At 42.3% G+C, this 17052-nt stretch overlaps 1 protein-coding gene across 5 annotated transcripts in view; it reads left to right on the top strand.

Annotated features, from left to right (window-relative positions):
• RASSF7 (Ras association domain family member 7) overlaps positions 1-16052 on the top strand; it is a 73498-nt gene extending 57446 nt beyond the window's left edge. For 3 of the 5 annotated variants that reach the window (XM_077287787.1, XM_077287784.1, XM_077287785.1), the window contains exons 4-6: positions 9583-9751; positions 9894-9989; positions 15682-16052. In XM_077287787.1, the coding sequence (XP_077143902.1) occupies positions 9583-9751; positions 9894-9989; positions 15682-15713 (297 nt within the window). In that variant the 3' untranslated portion in view covers positions 15714-16052. Of the gene's footprint in view, positions 1-9582; positions 9752-9893; positions 10044-15681 lie in introns of all 5 variants that reach the window. The other 2 variants (XM_077287789.1, XM_077287788.1) reach the window with 1 other exon arrangement.
• The last annotated feature ends 1000 nt before the right edge of the window (positions 16053-17052 follow it).

Consider the following 17052-nt stretch of genomic DNA (forward strand, 5'->3'; position numbering starts at 1 on the left):
AAAACCGCGATTTGCCGTTTAATTTCTCTGTCCTCCGATGTGATCGCACATCGGAGGACAGAGAAATGTGGTCCCCGATGGCCCCCAATAGCCCCCCAATACTTACCTACCTCCCCCGGTGCTCCTCGTGTCTCCCCATGGGCGCCGCCATCTTTTTTCCGGGAAAAAATGGCGGGCGCACGCGCAGTGCGCCCGCCGCCCGGCACCCGGATGTTCTTTGGGGTCTCGGCTGCCGGGGGTAGCCGAGACCCCAAAGAACATGATCGGGGTCGATTTGCACCGACCCCTGCTTTGCGATCGCCGGTAATTAACAGTTTACCGGCGACCGCAAAAAAAAAAAAAAAGCGATCAGTTATTTCTCTGTCCTCTGATGTGATCGCACATCAGAGGACAGAGAAATAGGGGGATTCGGGGACCCTATCATACTCACCCGGGTCCCTGGGTCCTCTTCTGTCTTCTCCTGCCAGCCAGCTTTTTCATCATGGCGGGCGCATGCGCAGTGCGCCCGCCATCTGCTGCCATCTGCCGGCCGGCAGGAGAAGACAAGTTGGGGCTAAAATTAGGGTTAGGGTTAGGGTTAGGGTTAGAGTTAGGGTTAGGGTTAGAGTTAGGGTTAGGGTTGGGGCTAAATTTAGGGTTAGGGTTAGGGCTAGGGTTAGGGTTAGGCTACTTTCACACTAGCGTTTTTTGGCTTCCGTCGCAATGCGTCGTTGGAGAAAAAACGCATCCTGCAAAAGTGCTTGCAGGATGCGTTTTTTCTCCATTGGCTTGCATTAGCGACGCATTGCGACGGATTGCCACATGTCGCATCCGTCGTGCGACGGATGCGTCGTGCTTCGGCGGACCGTCGACACAAAAAAAACTACATGTAACTTTTTTGTGCGACGTGTCCCACATATTTCAGTGACACGTGCCACGTATCAAAGTGCCACGTGCCACATATTTCAGTGCCACGTATCAAAGTGCCACGTATCAAAGTGCCACGTGCCACATCTTTCAGTGCCACGTGCCACGTATTTAAGAGACACGTGCCACGTATCAAAGTGCCACATATTTCAGTGCCACGTGCCACGTATTTGAGTGACACGTGCCACGTATCAAAGTGCCACGTGCCACATATTTCAGTGCCACGTATCAAAGTGCCACGTGCCACGTATCAAAGTGCCACGTATCAAAGTGCCACGTGCCACGTATCAAAGTGCCACGTGCCACATATTTCAGTGCCACGTGCCACGTATCAAAGTGCCACGTGCCACGTATCAAAGTGCCACGTGCCACGTATTTAAGTGACACGTGCCACGTATCAAAGTGCCACGTATCACGTATTTCAGTGCCACGTATTTAAGTGACACGTATCACGTATAAGTGCCACGTGTCACGTATTTAATTGCCACATATTTAAGTGCCACGTATCAAGATTTTCCATGGAGAACAGACACATCCAGAGATATGTCTGCTCTCCACGGCTGCAGCAACACACTGACAGGAGCCATAGTTCCTGTCGGTGTGTCACTGCGCATGCGCGAGCGAGTTTACCGGCGGTCATTGACCCCGGCACTCTCGCTTAACGGCAGTGCTGCGTGGGAAAGTTCAACGCAGCTGTACTGCTGTTAACCGAGACGCCGGAGTCATTGAACTCCGGAACAGTACGCGATACACTGCTAGGAGCTTCGCTCCTGGCAGTGTATCGCCGGAGAGCAGCCGATCGGCGTGGGACACTCGTTTTATGGATTCTGCGGACAGGGAGTATGAATTTGGTTTATTATTTTTGGATTTTTTCCTGGAGGATCGAGGGCTTCGCCTACAAGTGTGCTGTTGGTGATTATATACTCTGTGTTATATGTTGTATGTACTGTGTGTCATGTATGTGTATTGTGTGTAGGTGTTTTGTGTAACTTTACAATTGTGCTAAGTCGCCGGACACAGGGACAACTCTCCCATCCTAATACCGGATGGGAGTAGTAGTCCCATACGGCGACTTAGCACAATGGTGGCACTAGCGTCGCATGGGGACACACACACGCACACACACGCACACACACACACACAGAAGGACTCCATGCTGCTTCACTGGGGGGCGGGGGCTTCCCTCTTCCTGTCCGACGTCACGTCCGGTCTTGGGTGTCAACCCCTCCGTACAAAGACGCCGACACCCAGGACAAAGGCGCTGTGTGTGGAAGGTAATATGGGGCCCTAGGGGGATACGCAGACACGCCGCTGCGTAAAGAATTGACATGTCAATTCTTTTTACGCCGGCGTGTTTGCAGACAAAAGCGCCGCGTTTTTTTGCGGTGTGTCTGAACGGCAAAGTGAATTTCTCATTCACTTTGCCGGCAGACGAAAATGACATTGCGCATTTTTGAAAAGCGCCCGCAAAATAGCGCTCAAAAATGCGCTATGTCTGAAAGTAGCCTAAGGCTTCTTTCACACTTGCGTCGGTACGGGGCGGTCGCAATGCGTCGGCCCGATGTACCGACGCACGTTGTGAAAATTGTGCACAACGTGGGCAGCGGATGCAGTTTTTCAACGCATCCGCTGCCCAGTCTATCTCCTGGGGAGGAGGGGGCAGAGTTACGGCCACGCATCCGCGGAAATGGCGGACGCGACGTACAAAAAAAAGGTTACATTGAACTTTTTTTGTGACGACGGGGGCTAAAGTTATGGTTAGGGTTGGGGCTAAAGTTAGGGTTGGGGCTAAAGTTAGGGTTAGAGTTGGGATTAGGGTTAGGGTTTGGATTAGGGTTGGGATTAGGGTTAGGGTTGGGATTAGGGTTAGGGGTGTGTTGGATTTAGGGTTTTGATTAGGGTTATGGTTAGGGTTGAGATTAGGGCTGTTTTGGGGTTAGGGTTGTGATTATCGTTAGGGTTGTGATTAGGATTATGGATCGGGTTGAGATTAGGGTTAGGGCTGTGTTGGGGTTAGGGTTGGAGTTAGAATTGGGGGGTTTCCACTGTTTAGGTACATCAGGGGGTCTCCAAACACGACAGCCAATTTTGCGCTAAAAAAGTCAAATGGTACTCCCTCCCTTCTGAGCTCTGCCGTGCGCCCAAACAGTGGTTTACCCCCACATATGGGGCATCAGCGTACTCGGGATAAATTGGACAACAACTTTTGGGGTCCAATTTCTCCTGTTACCCTTGTGAAAATAAAAACTTGGGGGCTAAAAATCTTTTTTGTTGGAAAAAAATATATTTTTTTATTTTCACTACTCTGCATTATAAATTTCTGTGAAGCACTTGAGCTTTCAAAGTTCTCACCACATATCTAGATAAGTTCCTTAGGGGGTCTAGTTTCCAAAATTTGGTCACTTGTGGGGGTTTCTACTGTTTAGGTACATTAGGGGTCTGCAAACGCAACATAACGCCCGCAGACAATTCTATCAAAGTCTGCATTGCAAAATGGCGCTCCTTCCCTTCCGAGCTCTGCCGTGCGCCCAAACAGTGGTTTACCCCCACATATGGGGTACCAGCATACTCAGGACAAATTGGACAACAACTTTTGGGGTCCAATTTCTCTTGTTACCCTTGTGAAAATAAAAATTTGGGGGCTAAAAAAATCTTTTTTGTGGGAAAAAAAATATTTTTTATTTTCACTACTCTGCATTATAAACTTCTGTGAAGCACTTGGGCATTCAAAGTTCTCACCACATATCTAGATAAGTTCCTTGGGGGGTCTATTTTCCAAAATGGGGTCACTTGTTGGGGGTTTCTACTGTTTAGGCACATCAGGGGCTCTCCAAACGCGACATGGCGTCCGATCTCAATTCCAGTCAATATTGCATTGAAAAGTCAAATGGCGCTCCTTTGCTTCCGAGCTCAGCCATGCGCCCAAACAGTGGTTTACCCCCACATATGGGGTGTCGGCGTACTCAAGACAAATTGTACAACAGCTTCTGGGGTCCATTTTCTCCTGTTACCCTTGGTAAAATAAAAATTTGGAGGCAAAAAGATCATTTTTGTAGAAAAAATGCGATTTTTTTATTTTCACGGCTCTACGTTATAAACTTCTGTGAAGCACCTGGGGGTTTAAAGTGCTCACCACACATCTAGATAAGTTCCTTAAGGGGTCTAGTTTCCAAAATGGTGTCATATGTGGGGGGTCTCTACTGTTTAGGCACATCAGCGGCTCTCCAAACGTGACATGGCGTCCGATCTCAATTCCAGCCAATTCTACATTGAAAAAGTAAAACGACACTCCTTCTCTTCCAAGCTCTGCGGTGCGCCCAAACAGTGGTTTACCCCCATATATGGGGTATCGACGTACTCAGGAGAAATTGCACAACAACTTTTGTGGTCTAATTTCTCCTGTTACCCTTGTGAAAATAAAAATTTGGGGGCAAAAAGATCATTTTTGTAGAAAAAATGAGATTTTTTATTTTCACGGCTCTACGTTATAAACTTCTGTGAAGCACTTGGGGGTTCAAAGTGCTCACCACACATCTAGATAAGTTCCTTGGGGGGTCTAGTTTCCAAAATGGTATCACTTGTGGGGGGTTTCCACTGTTTAGGCACATCAGGGACTCTCCAAACGCGACATGGCATCCGATCTCAATTCCAGCCAATTCTGCATTGAAAAAGTCAAACGGTGCTCCTTCACTTCCAAGCTCTGCGGTGCGCCCAAACAGTGGTTTACCTCCACATATGGGGTATCGACGTACTCAGGAGAAATTGCACAACAACTTTTGTGGTCTAATTTCTCCTGTTACCCTTGTGAAAATAAAAATTTTGGGGCAAAAAGATCATTTTTGTAGAAAAAATGAGATTTTTTATTTTCACGGCTCTACGTTATAAACTTCTGTGAAGCACTTGGGGGTTCAAAGTGCTCACCACACATCTAGATAAGTTCCTTGGGGGGTCTAGTTTCCAAAATGGTATCACTTGTGGGGGGTTTCCACTGTTTAGGCACATCAGGGACTCTCCAAACGCGACATGGCATCCGATCTCAATTCCAGCCAATTCTGCATTGAAAAAGTCAAACGGTGCTCCTTCACTTCCAAGCTCTGCGGTGCGCCCAAACAGTGGTTTACCTCCACATATGGGGTATCGACATACTCAGGAGAAATTGCACAACAACTTTTGTGGTCTAATTTCTCCTGTTACCCTTGTGAAAATAAGAATTTGTGGGCGAAAAAATCATTTTTGTGAAAACAAATGCGATTTTTTATTTTCACGGCTCTACGTTATAAACTTCTGTGAAGCACTTGGGGGTTCAAAGTGCTCACCACACATCTAGATAAGTTCCTTGGGGGGTCTAGTTTCCAAAATGGTGTCACTTGTGGGGGGTTTCCACTGTTTAGGCACATTAGGGGCTCTCCAAACGCGACATGGCGTCCGATCTCAATTCCAGCCAATTCTGCATTGAAACAGTCAAACGGTGCTCCTTCACTTCCAAGCTCTGCGGTGCGCCCAAACAGTGGTTTACCTCCACATATGGGGTATCGGCGTACTCAGGAAAAATTGCACAACAAAATGTGTGGTTAAATTTCTGTTTTTACACTTGTGAAAATTAAAAAAAATGGTTCTGAAGTAAAATGTTTGCAAAAAAAAGTAAAATGTTCATTTTTTTCTTCCACATTGTTTTAGTTCCTGTGAAGTACGTAAAGGGTTAATAAACTTCTTGAATGTGGTTTTGAGCAGCTTGAGGGGTGCAGTTTTTAGAATGGTGTCACACTTGGTTATTTTCTATCATATAGACCCCTCAAAATCACTTCAAAGGTGATGTGGTCCCTAAAAAAAACATGGTGTTGTAAAAATGAGAAATTGCTGGTCAACTTTTAACCCTTATAACTCCCTAACAAAAAAAAAAATTGTTTCCAAAATTGTGCTGATGTAAAGTAGACATGTGAGAAATGTTATTTATTAACTATTTTTTGTGACATATCTCTCTGATTTAAGGGCATAAAAATACAAAGTTTGAAAATTGCAAAATTTTAAAAATTTTCGCCATATTTCCATTTTTTTCATAAATAATCGCAAGTAATATCGAAGAAATGTTACCACTAACTTGAAGTACAACATGTCACGAAAAAACAATCTCAGAATCAGCGGGATCCGATAAAGCGTTCCAGAGTTATAACCTCATAAAGTGACACTGGTCAGAATTGTAAAAATTGGCTCGGTCATTAAGTACCAAATTGGCTCTGTCACTAAGGGGTTAAAACAGTCTTTGTATTCCTTTTTCTGAGTATGCGGTATCCTTTCATTCAACTTTCTATGACCATAGGATGGTTGATCCTACTGATGGATTCCCTTTTATGTATAGTGTAAATATCTTTGCTGAGCAGCAGTTGAAGGGCACTTCTAAAGAAGCATAAACTTGGCATTGAAACGGCATTGCAGGATAGTGTTTGGGAGAGAGAATAAAAATAAGGTAATGAAGTATATTACAAGAGTTCGTAACTTTGCAATGTTTGGAGGATAAATAACAGTTTAGTTACTCTTTAACTTGCTAACACTGGCATGGATGTACAAGTCTGTGAAAACTATGGAAGGAAAAACACAAGAACAAAAAACATAATTGAAACGCATTTAAATGGGCATTACATCATGAAATCCAAAACTTCCTAAAGAATGTTGTTCTGTAAATATTTTTGGAGATTCTTAAAACTATAGAGACCAAGTAGTGATAAGGAAGGCAAACATTTTTCGGGACTTTTTGTTAGTATTCCTAGTGAAGCATAAAGTCTTTCCTCCTCAGCCTGAATGGCCACTTATCGAAAACAATAGACTGTATTGTTCTGCTCAGAAATGTCACTACCTGGTCAAAAGCCGTATATATCACCTCCAGTCACTGCTTGGTCAGACGCGGTGTATATCCCATTTCTGTGGGTTAGTTCAGTATTAATTTCCAAAGCTTTACGGCTATAACCCCTTGCACTTTTCTGAGGAGGCTTTCTGTGCCTTAACGAAAAAGAAAAAGACTTCTGTTCAGACTGTTCCTATAAAGCTATAATGTTGTAATATTAAAACTCCTAGAGAATTAAGACTTCCCATCAATAAAACGAAGGGAACCAACAATTGATGCAAACCATGGAAACTGCCCTTTTTGCCAATACTGTGTTATGGATCGGTATTTCCATGATCTGTGTATCAAATCCAAATTTGTTGTCCAACTGATAATTGGTGACGTTACTGACCACGGCAAAGAAAAGCATTTTTGGTCCAATAACACATGCTTTTAGATGTATTTGCCAACTTTTCCAGTGCATTTGGTGGATTAGACCCCAACAAACTTCCCCCAAAACCTCCAGGAAACTAACACTTCTAGAAGGTCCCTTTACTAGAGGAAGCAGAAAATGGAGTTTGGAGATATGGCGATTGGGATGGGGGTGAGTGGGCAGGAGTGGTTTCACCAAACCGCTTTGGAAATGGCATATTCTGTGTTATGCATCTAAAATTGACAAATCCACCATTTAGAAGGGAGGTCATCATAGATTTGCCTATTTAGTATAGAATAGACTGCCTTTGCAGTGTCTCTTTAATGGCCGTAGATCACCTTTGTTTGCCTATATGGCACAGTAAATGTGCTATCACCTGGAGAGCCATCATTGTTCACAAGGATAACCTCTACCGCTGGAGAGCCATCGTTCTCCAGAAGGATAACCTCTACCGCTGGAGAGCCATCGTTCTCCACAAGGATAACCTCTACCGCTGGAGAGCCATCGTTCTCCACAAGGATAACCTCTACCGCTGGAGAGCCATCATTCTGCACAGGATAACCTCAACCGCTGGAGAGCCATCGTTCTCCACAAGGATAACCTCTACCGCTGGAGAGCCATCGTTCTCCACAAGGATAACCTCTACTGCTGGAGAGCCATCGTTCTCCACAAGGATAACCTCTACCGCTGGAGAGCCATCGTTCTCCACAAGGATAACCTCTACCGCTGGAGAGCCATCATTCTCCACAGGATAACCTCTACCGCTGGAGAGCCGTCGTTCTCCACAGGATAACCTCTACCGCTGGAGAGCCATAGTTCTCCACAAGGATAACCTCTACCGCTGGAGAGCCGTCGTTCTCCACAGGATAACCTCTACCGCTGGAGAGCCATAGTTCTCCACAAGGAAACCTCTACCACCCAACCCAAAATTGGCCATAAGGACGCGGGTGTGATTGTATAGTTGTCAGATTTGATCATACTCTGGAATGGTGACTGTAATTTTCTGGTAAGGCTACGTTCACACAGCTTGATGTTTCATTTCTCTGTTCTGTTTTTGGGCAACGACAACCGGAGCTAATGTCCAAAATGGATCCCTTAAATAACTGATGTGAATGGAAGCAGTGGGACTCCCATCAATTTATTACAGGGTCTATCTGGATTCTTTTTTTATGTCCGTTTTTAGAATGGGGCAGGAATCAAGTTCTGCATGATGCGCCTAAACATGGCCACATAACGAAACTCATAATAATAAGACTTTTCCACTTCCATTTACATGTGTAAGGCAATGAATACATTTTGGCCATTAAAGTCCATTTGTCTATTCCTCAAAAAGGAACCGAGAAACAGAAAGAAGTGACAGTAGCTGTATAGATACCCTTTTTAAAGGGTTTATCTTGGACTTTAAAGTTTGATGGCTTTCGTCTAAGGTTTATGGGGATCCGAATCTTGTCCTCCCCCTTCCATTCATCATTTTGAAAGGCCTTTGTCCCCTTTATTGTTTACCATCATTTTCCTAAGGGTAAGACAACAATGTCAAAGTCTTGGATAACACCTTTAAAATCATTACATGACCTTTTGCAATGACTGGTGGAAGACGAAAACAACTATGTACAACTCCTATACAATACACAACCAGAAAATAATACAAACCGCACAGTGTACATTATTTTATCATTGGCGACATGTGAAGCTGTAGGTCTGTTATGGTGGCATAATACCGAGCCTTCCATAGAAGAGATGTCAAGGAATACTCTCAACTTTGATGTCAGATGGAATCCTCCAACTTTGTGATTAATTTCAGTAATAGAGACTGCCTGAATAGATATGGTCTATGTCATATTAAAGGGGTTGTACAATATTTAAAGGGAATTGGTCTACAGGATTTTGCCTATAGAATCTGAGATCAGCATGGTGTAGGGGCAGAGAGGCAGATTCCAGCGACATGTCACTTATTGGGCTGCTTTATACAGTTTTGATAAAATTCTTGTTTTCTCAGCAGTACATGTATCAGTTCTCTTAATGCTGAGCTGTATATAACCCCGCCCCCCACCACTGATTGGCAGCCTGTTGACAAGTGTACATAGAAAGCTACCAATCAGTGGTGGAGGCGGGGTTATACAGATTAGCCAGACTGTCTGGCACGTGTGATGTGGTCCAGCAGTGATAATCTCCTCCTGCTAAAACACTGATTGTATTCAAACTAAAGCAAAGAGCCTAATAATTGACATATCCCTGCTCTCTGCATTATGCTGCTGCTCTCACTAAATAGCTGCCATATTCCATTTAAAGAAACTATTTAATTTTTGCGCAAATAGCGGCACTCTTGTCAATAGGTTGTGTCTGGTACTTTGAAATGTATGCTCAACTTTATTGTTCCCAGTGATGCATACTAAAAAGGGAATTTCATGTTTAATTTTCTCTCCAGACAAGAAATCAGGACCTGGAGGAGCTTAATAAGGACCTCAGACAGTGCAACCTCCAACAGTTCATCCTACAGACCGGTTCTACGGTCACGAATGGCCAAGGACGACCAGACGAAGAGTCTTTTTCTGATCAAAGCAGCTCACAATGGGAAGAAGTGCACAGAAGTAGAGGTACAAATGTCCGTGTGTCAGAGTTCCGCGGCAGTAATAACGCATCTTCTCTGATTATTCGTATATTCTATGATTTGTCTGGTCATCCATTTTATCTTAGTTCATGATATTCAATGACCATATATTATTATTTTCTTTGTAGCACGCACAGATTCTCTTCTGCGACCGACCCTCAACCATCTCACTGGTCACCCAAGAAACTTGCTTGATCCTCTACTCTCCACCCGGAACCCTGAGGGTGTGTATGTGTGACGCCCTTGCTCTCTGCACACTGCTTCTTCCTCGCTTGGTGGTGGGTGCTTTCTGCATGCCAATATTTTTTATTTTTTTTCTTGCACAGCCTCAGAATGATTTGATAATTGGGGGACGTTTAATTAAGAAAAAAAATGTCTTTACAAAGTGTAAAAATATTTGCATAGTCTATCTTCTTCAGTCCCATGCGTGACCACCTTCCCAGTGATGGTACATTTACTACTTATCCTGTTTGATTATGAATGTTGTTTTTTCATGCGCCTCCAAGGAAAAATTTGTAGCAGCAACAGATTCCCTTATGGGAACTTTATCAATTTGCAATCTGATTCTTTGAAACTGATGACCATCATTGTCTCTGGGCACTAATGCTTGAAAGTGCTGGAGATGTATTTATTGATCCCAGCCATTAACTGTTAGGCTATGTTTACACCATGCATTTTTTCTTTTTTTTTAAATTCAAATTAAAACCTACTTTTCACAGTACCACCAAAGCTATGATATTATAGAAATCTCAAACAAAAAAGGCAGCACACTGTAGCGCCAAAACTTGCAAACGTGAAAAATGAAAATTGAATTGCATTACTGCACTAGAAATATGAAAAATTGAGAAAGTTTGGCGCATAACTTGGCCAATTTATGTGTACCTGGTAGCCACGATAAGGCATTTCTCGTATACCAGGGCCTAACAATGCCTTTACGGACCACAGTGTACGGACCACAGTGTCCAAACTGGTCGCAGATCTCCTGACCTAACCTTAACAGTCTCATACATATATATGAGGCTGTTGATTTGGGGTCCAGAGATCCTCTGTCGATCTGGCATTGTGGTCAGAGAATGAACTGATGACCAGAACAGAGAATAGTTATTCAATAATTGGGTTGGATTTTCCCCTTTTTGTTCGCAGCCTCACTGTAGGTGTGGTACAGATAGACATCGATCATCCTGAGGCTGTTTGGTGATAATTACTTACTTTTTATAATTAACTTTAATTTTTATAATCTCATCAAGGCAATCATATTTTTGCTTCTTGCGGGGATTTTCCAGCTTTATGTAACTGCAGCTTATTCATTGCATAAAAGAAAAGTTGTGTAACTGGTGCAATAGTTCATTGTGAAGATCTCTGCTTGCTGTGAGAAAAGACATGGACTGTTTGCATTCATTGGCTGAGCACCTGTCCTCATCGTGTCCTGCTGATAAAGGCTTATGGCTCATTAGAAGACCGAGCGTTTATAAGACCCTCAATCAGGGGCCGATAAGTGGGAGAACAATAATTTGTGCCCGACCATTGGCGCACATGTGCATGTCTGCTGGTCAAAGAGGAAAATTCTCGCTTGGAGGTTCATTGATCGGTGCTCGCTTTTGGTGGAAAGACTCTGAAACAAAACAAGCCATGCACTTGTGTGAACAGGACCTTTTTTTTTTTTTTTTGGACAGGTTTTCAGTCCTCGAATTCAAATAAGAATGTTTGATGAAGAATTTGGAAAACTGACAAAATTAATTTGCTTACATTTATTTATGAAATAATGAAACTGTATTTGTAAACATTGGTGGCAAATTCCCGGGAAAAAACATATAAAGGGAATCTGTCAGCAGGTTTGTGCTATGTAATCTCAGGGCAGCATGATTTAGAGGCTGACACCCTGAATCCAGGGATGTGTCACCTACTAGGATGTGTGCTGTAGTTTCAATACAATCAGTGTTTTATCAGCAGGAGATTATCACTGCCCAGGCAGGCAACCTTTACATATCATACATTGAGATGCTGTGAATAGAATATCTGCTGCTCCAGTCAATCCCTTGTGCACAACCCTTAGGACTAACAAAAAAATAAATAAATACAATTATTCAGAATTGTTTGTTTTTTTTACATATACAAAGTGTTTTTTTTAAGCTTTCTGTCTTTATCGGAGAACAAAAGCATGAAAAAAGCTACATAATTAAAAGAAAAAAAAACTGCTTGTATTGCATAGCTTCTGGCCGCAGCTTTTTATTTTTTGCCAGTAAAAAAAACGATGCATTGAACAAAAAAAAAAAAAAAATCTGTATTTCTAAGGCCGGGTGCACACAATACGGAAGTAGCAGTGTTTTGGACGCAGCACATGTTCGCTGCGTCCAAAGCGCTGACTATTAAACGCAAGTGATTCTGCATGCGATCACTGAACTGCGTCCAATACATTCCATGGGTGAAATAGACATGCTACAGTCTGGAAAGACGCGCCTCATGTCAGTCTCCGCGGGTGAGCTGCGAGCATCGGTGCACGCATAGTGGGCATGTGATTTCTTGAAATTCCATCCACTGTGCTGTAACATTTGGCTGCTGCGGGTTGGACACAAGTACGCAGCGTCCAACCCGCAGCGATTACTGATCGTGGGCACATACCCTTATAGATACTATGGCTCGATGTAACAATACAGGTCCTTCTCAAAAAATTAGCATATAGTGTTAAATTTCATTATTTACCATAATGTAATGATTACAATTAAACTTTCATATATTATAGATTCATTATCCACCAACTGAAATTTGTCAGGTCTTTTATTGTTTTAATACTGATGATTTTGGCATACAACTCCTGGTAACCCAAAAAACCTGTCTCAATAAATTAGCATATTTCACCCGTTCAATCAAATAAAAGTGATTTTTAATAACAAACAAAAAAACCATCAAATAATAATGTTCAGTTATGCACTCAATACTTGGTCGGGAATCCTTTGGCAGAAATGACTGCTTCAATGCGGCGTGGCATGGAGGCAATCAGCCTGTGACACTGCTGAGATGTTATGGAGGCCCAGGATGCTTCAATAGCGGCCTTAAGCTCATCCAGAGTGTTGGGTCTTGCGTCTCTCAACTTTCTCTTCACAATATCCCACAGATTCTCTATGGGGTTCAGGTCAGGAGAGTTGGCAGGCCAATTGAGCACAGTAATACCATGGTCAGTAAACCATTTACCAGTGGTTTTGGCACTGTGAGCAGGTGCCAGGTCGTGCTGAAAAATGAAATCTTCATCTCCATAAAGCATTTCAGCCGATGGAAGCATGAAGTGCTCCAAAATCTCCTGATAGCTAGCTGCATTGACCCTGCCCTTGATGAAACACAGTGGACCAACACCAGCAGCTGACATGGCACCCCACACCATAATAATAATAATAATAATAATAATAATAATAATAATAATAATAATAATCTATAATAATAATAATAATCTTTATTTTTATATAGCGCTAACATATTACGCAGCGCTTTACAGTTTGCACACATTATCGTCACTGTCCCCGTTGGGGCTCACAATCTAAATTCCCTATCAGTATGTCTTTGGAATGTGGGAGGAAACCGGAGTACCCGGAGGAAACCCACGCAAACACGGAGAGAACATACAAACTCTTTGCAGATGTCGTCCTTAGTGGGGCTTGAACCCAGGACTCCAGCGCTGCAAGGCTGCAGTGCTATCCACTGCGCCACCGTGCTGCCCACACCATCACTGACTGTGGGTACTTGACACTGGACTTCAGGCATTTTGGCATTTCCTTCTCCCCAGTCTTCCTCCAGACTCTGGCACCTTGATTTCCGAATGACATGCAAAATTTGCTTTCATCAGAAAAAAGTACCAGGTCAGGTGCTTCTGCCGCTGTTTATGGTTCAAAAGTGGCTTTACCTGGGGAATGCGGCACCTGTAGCCCATTTCCTGCACACGCCTGTGCACGGTGGCTCTGGATGTTTCCACACCAGACTCAGTCCACTGCTTCCTCAGGTTCCCCAAGGTCTGGAATCGGTCCTTCTCCACAATCTTCCTCAGGGTCCGGTCACCTCTTCTCGTTGTACAGCGTTTTCTGCCACATTGTTTCCTTCCAACAGACTTACCATTGAGGTGCCTTGATACAGCACTCTGGGAACAGCCTATTTGTTGAGAAATTTCTTTCTGGGTCTTACCCTCTTGCTTGAGGGTGTCAATGATGGCCTTCTTGACATCTGTCAGGTCGCTAGTCTTACCCATGATGGGGGTTTTGAGTAATGAACCAGGCAGGGAGTTTTTAAAAGCCTCAGGTATCTTTTGCATGTGTTTAGAGTTAATTAGTTGATTCAGAAGATTAGGGTAATAGGTCGTTTAGAGAACCTTTTCTTGATATGCTAATTTATTGAGACAGGTTTTTTGGGTTATCAGGAGTTGTAGGCCAAAATCATCAGTATTAAAACAATAAAAGACCTGACAAATTTCAGTTGGTGGATAATGAATCTATAATATATGAAAGTTTAATTGTAATCATTACATTATGGTAAATAATGAAATTTAACACTATATGCTAATTTTTTGAGAAGGACCTGTATATTCTTTATGTAGGTTTGTTTTTTAGACATTCCTTTGGTGCTTTTTTTTTTTTTCCCTCCTCCATACGTTGCATGCTTTAGGTATGATAGTTTTTTCTTGCGTCTTTGTCCCCAAAAAATTGTGGGGGGGGGGATGCTTGTGCGTATAAAAAAACAAACAACTAATCGACTAGAGAGTACTTTAATATAGGATGCTCTGTGACACATCTGCACAAAAAAGCTTTCAAATATATCTGCATGTAAGGCCTCGTTCAGACGTCCGTAAGTCACGTGTGTGTCCTATTAGTCATTTTCATGTTTAGAACACGTATCCATTATTGTCTATGGAATTGTTCATGTTTTTTTTGTTTTTTTGCGGATACTGTCTGCAAAACAAACAAAATCGTGGAGACATGTTCATTTTTATCAATCACAGACCAAAATCATTTATCGAAGTCTATGGGTCCAAGAAAACCACAGACACCACATGGATGCCAACCGTGAACGAACTGATGTCCGCTTTTAAGATTACAATGGATAGGGGAAACTTTTCCATTTGTATTTTATTATTTTTATTTTTTTCCTTACAAGAAAATCATTGATCAAACACTGATGATAAATCAATGTGCAGAAGGGGATCGGTGGGTCGGGGTTCTTGTGGGTCAGTTGGGGAATCGCAGATGAGGAGGTTGTGCTGACATTATAGCGTTACATGAATCTAAATAAAAAGTAATTTTAAATATTACACTCTATGCATTGCAATCAATGCACAAATGAAGCTGCTCACAACTCTGGCCTAGAAGCAATACAAGGTAGAAATGCCACTTCTTAAGAAGACCTGCCAACAAATCAAAAAGCGGCCAGTTTTTGCTTTTTTTTTTTTAACCTGCTGCTTCTTTGAGTTTTTTTTTTTTTTTTTTAATCCACCATACGGTTCCCAACATATGAGTCTTTTTGTTTAGGGTCTTTACTAAGGGGGTGTCGTTCACAAGTAATTATGCAGAGCAGCCTAAAGACACGCCCCTGAGGATCCTGAGAGCACAGCCCCGTTGGAAAAAACCATAGAAAGTAGCACTAAATAAAAAGGACCATATCTCTGGAACCATATGGCAGATATAAAAAAAAAAAAAAAAAAAGAAAAAACAAAATAACTGAATACTCCGCATACATGGCCATGTACGGTACATCTGGCTCTGATCTGTTATGTCGCCATGTGGCACTTCATGAGCTTAGTGTATCTATTCCACACGTCTATGGGTTTTTATTTGCCACGGTAGAAGATTCCTGTTAGGATATTTGTGTCTTATTTGCCTGTTCTACAAGGTCGACACAATTTCTTCCCTATTAATCTTCTGTTTAATCCTCTTTTTACAGTTTTACCATCCCGGGATACCTCTTGGACTTGAAGGAGCTCATCGAAACGATGACCAGTATCTCCACTTTGTTTAAATGCTAGATCTATGTATGAAATGACATTTATGTTGAAAAATATATCTATATATTATGTGTACATATCTAATTGTTTATATAATTTTGTATTATACATTTCTTTTGATACAGATGTGTATAAAGAAATATATCTAGAGGTTTAATATGAAATATGCTACATGTATTTGAGAGGGTGGGAAAAAGTTGGAATATTAAAAATGTGAAAAAAAGCTAAAACTTTCCCTACGTCCATTTAATATCCTGTGTAAATTTTCACATCTGTGGATTTATTTCGGTAATAAATTTCTACAGTTTAATCATGTTGTGTTCTTTAATGTCATAAAATGCAGCAAACAATATATATCTCATAATTAAAGAGAACCTGTCACCTGGTCAAAAGAGGCCTGTATTATGCTCTTATTTTATTCTGGCTTCCCTAAGTATTTCACTTTTTTTTTTTTTTTTTGTAAATCTGCCATATGACTATAGAGATATGGGCCTTTTTATTTAGTGCTAATTTTATTGGTCTTTACAAGGGGGTGTGGCTCACAGGATCCTCTGGGGTGTGTCTTTAGGTTGCATAATTATGCTGTGAGCTAAGCTTTATTGGTAAAGACCATAAAACTTTGCACCAAAATAAAAAGGTCCATATGGTGGATTTAAAATAGCCCCCAAAAACCTGAATACTCATTGGTGGAGTGGGTATAAAAAAAGGTGCGAAAACTGGACCTTTTTTTTAAATCTGGTGACAGGTCCTCTTTAAAGAGACAGTGGTCTGCTTTACACCTTGTGGGCGGTAGTGCTTTACAGCAGCCTAGCATCTCCTATGAATTGTAGTAAATAAAGTATGGCATAGCTTCCGCGGCAGTAATCTTTCCATTTTACCATAATTTTTGGGTACCACCCTGGCTAAATTAACATCTTTTAACAAAAATTACTGTTGGTTATACACATTACATGGCTGTCGGACAAAAGATCGTTCGGCTGACAACCATCTTGGTCATCTCTCCCATACATGAGTGCACATTCGGCAGAGCGCTCGTGTGTTCTGCATGAGAAAGCCGCTGACTGACGAGTTGGCCTGCAGCTTCTCTCCGGGAGGACAATGCGATTGGTCATCGGACATGCCTGATCGACATTGCTCCGGGTGATCAATCGGTCATCGCCCTCATGCACATTAGATCGTTGGCTGAACTCGTTGATGTTGTTGAGTTTGGCCAACATAAGTCTGTGGATGGCCAGCTTTAGGACTATCTATGATCCTATCCTTTTCTCAGAGGAAAGAGGAAAATTTGACACCATTGTTAGCTTACTATA

Source organism: Ranitomeya variabilis, chromosome 2, assembly GCF_051348905.1.
Source record: "Ranitomeya variabilis isolate aRanVar5 chromosome 2, aRanVar5.hap1, whole genome shotgun sequence".
NCBI lineage: Eukaryota > Metazoa > Chordata > Amphibia > Anura > Dendrobatidae > Ranitomeya > Ranitomeya variabilis.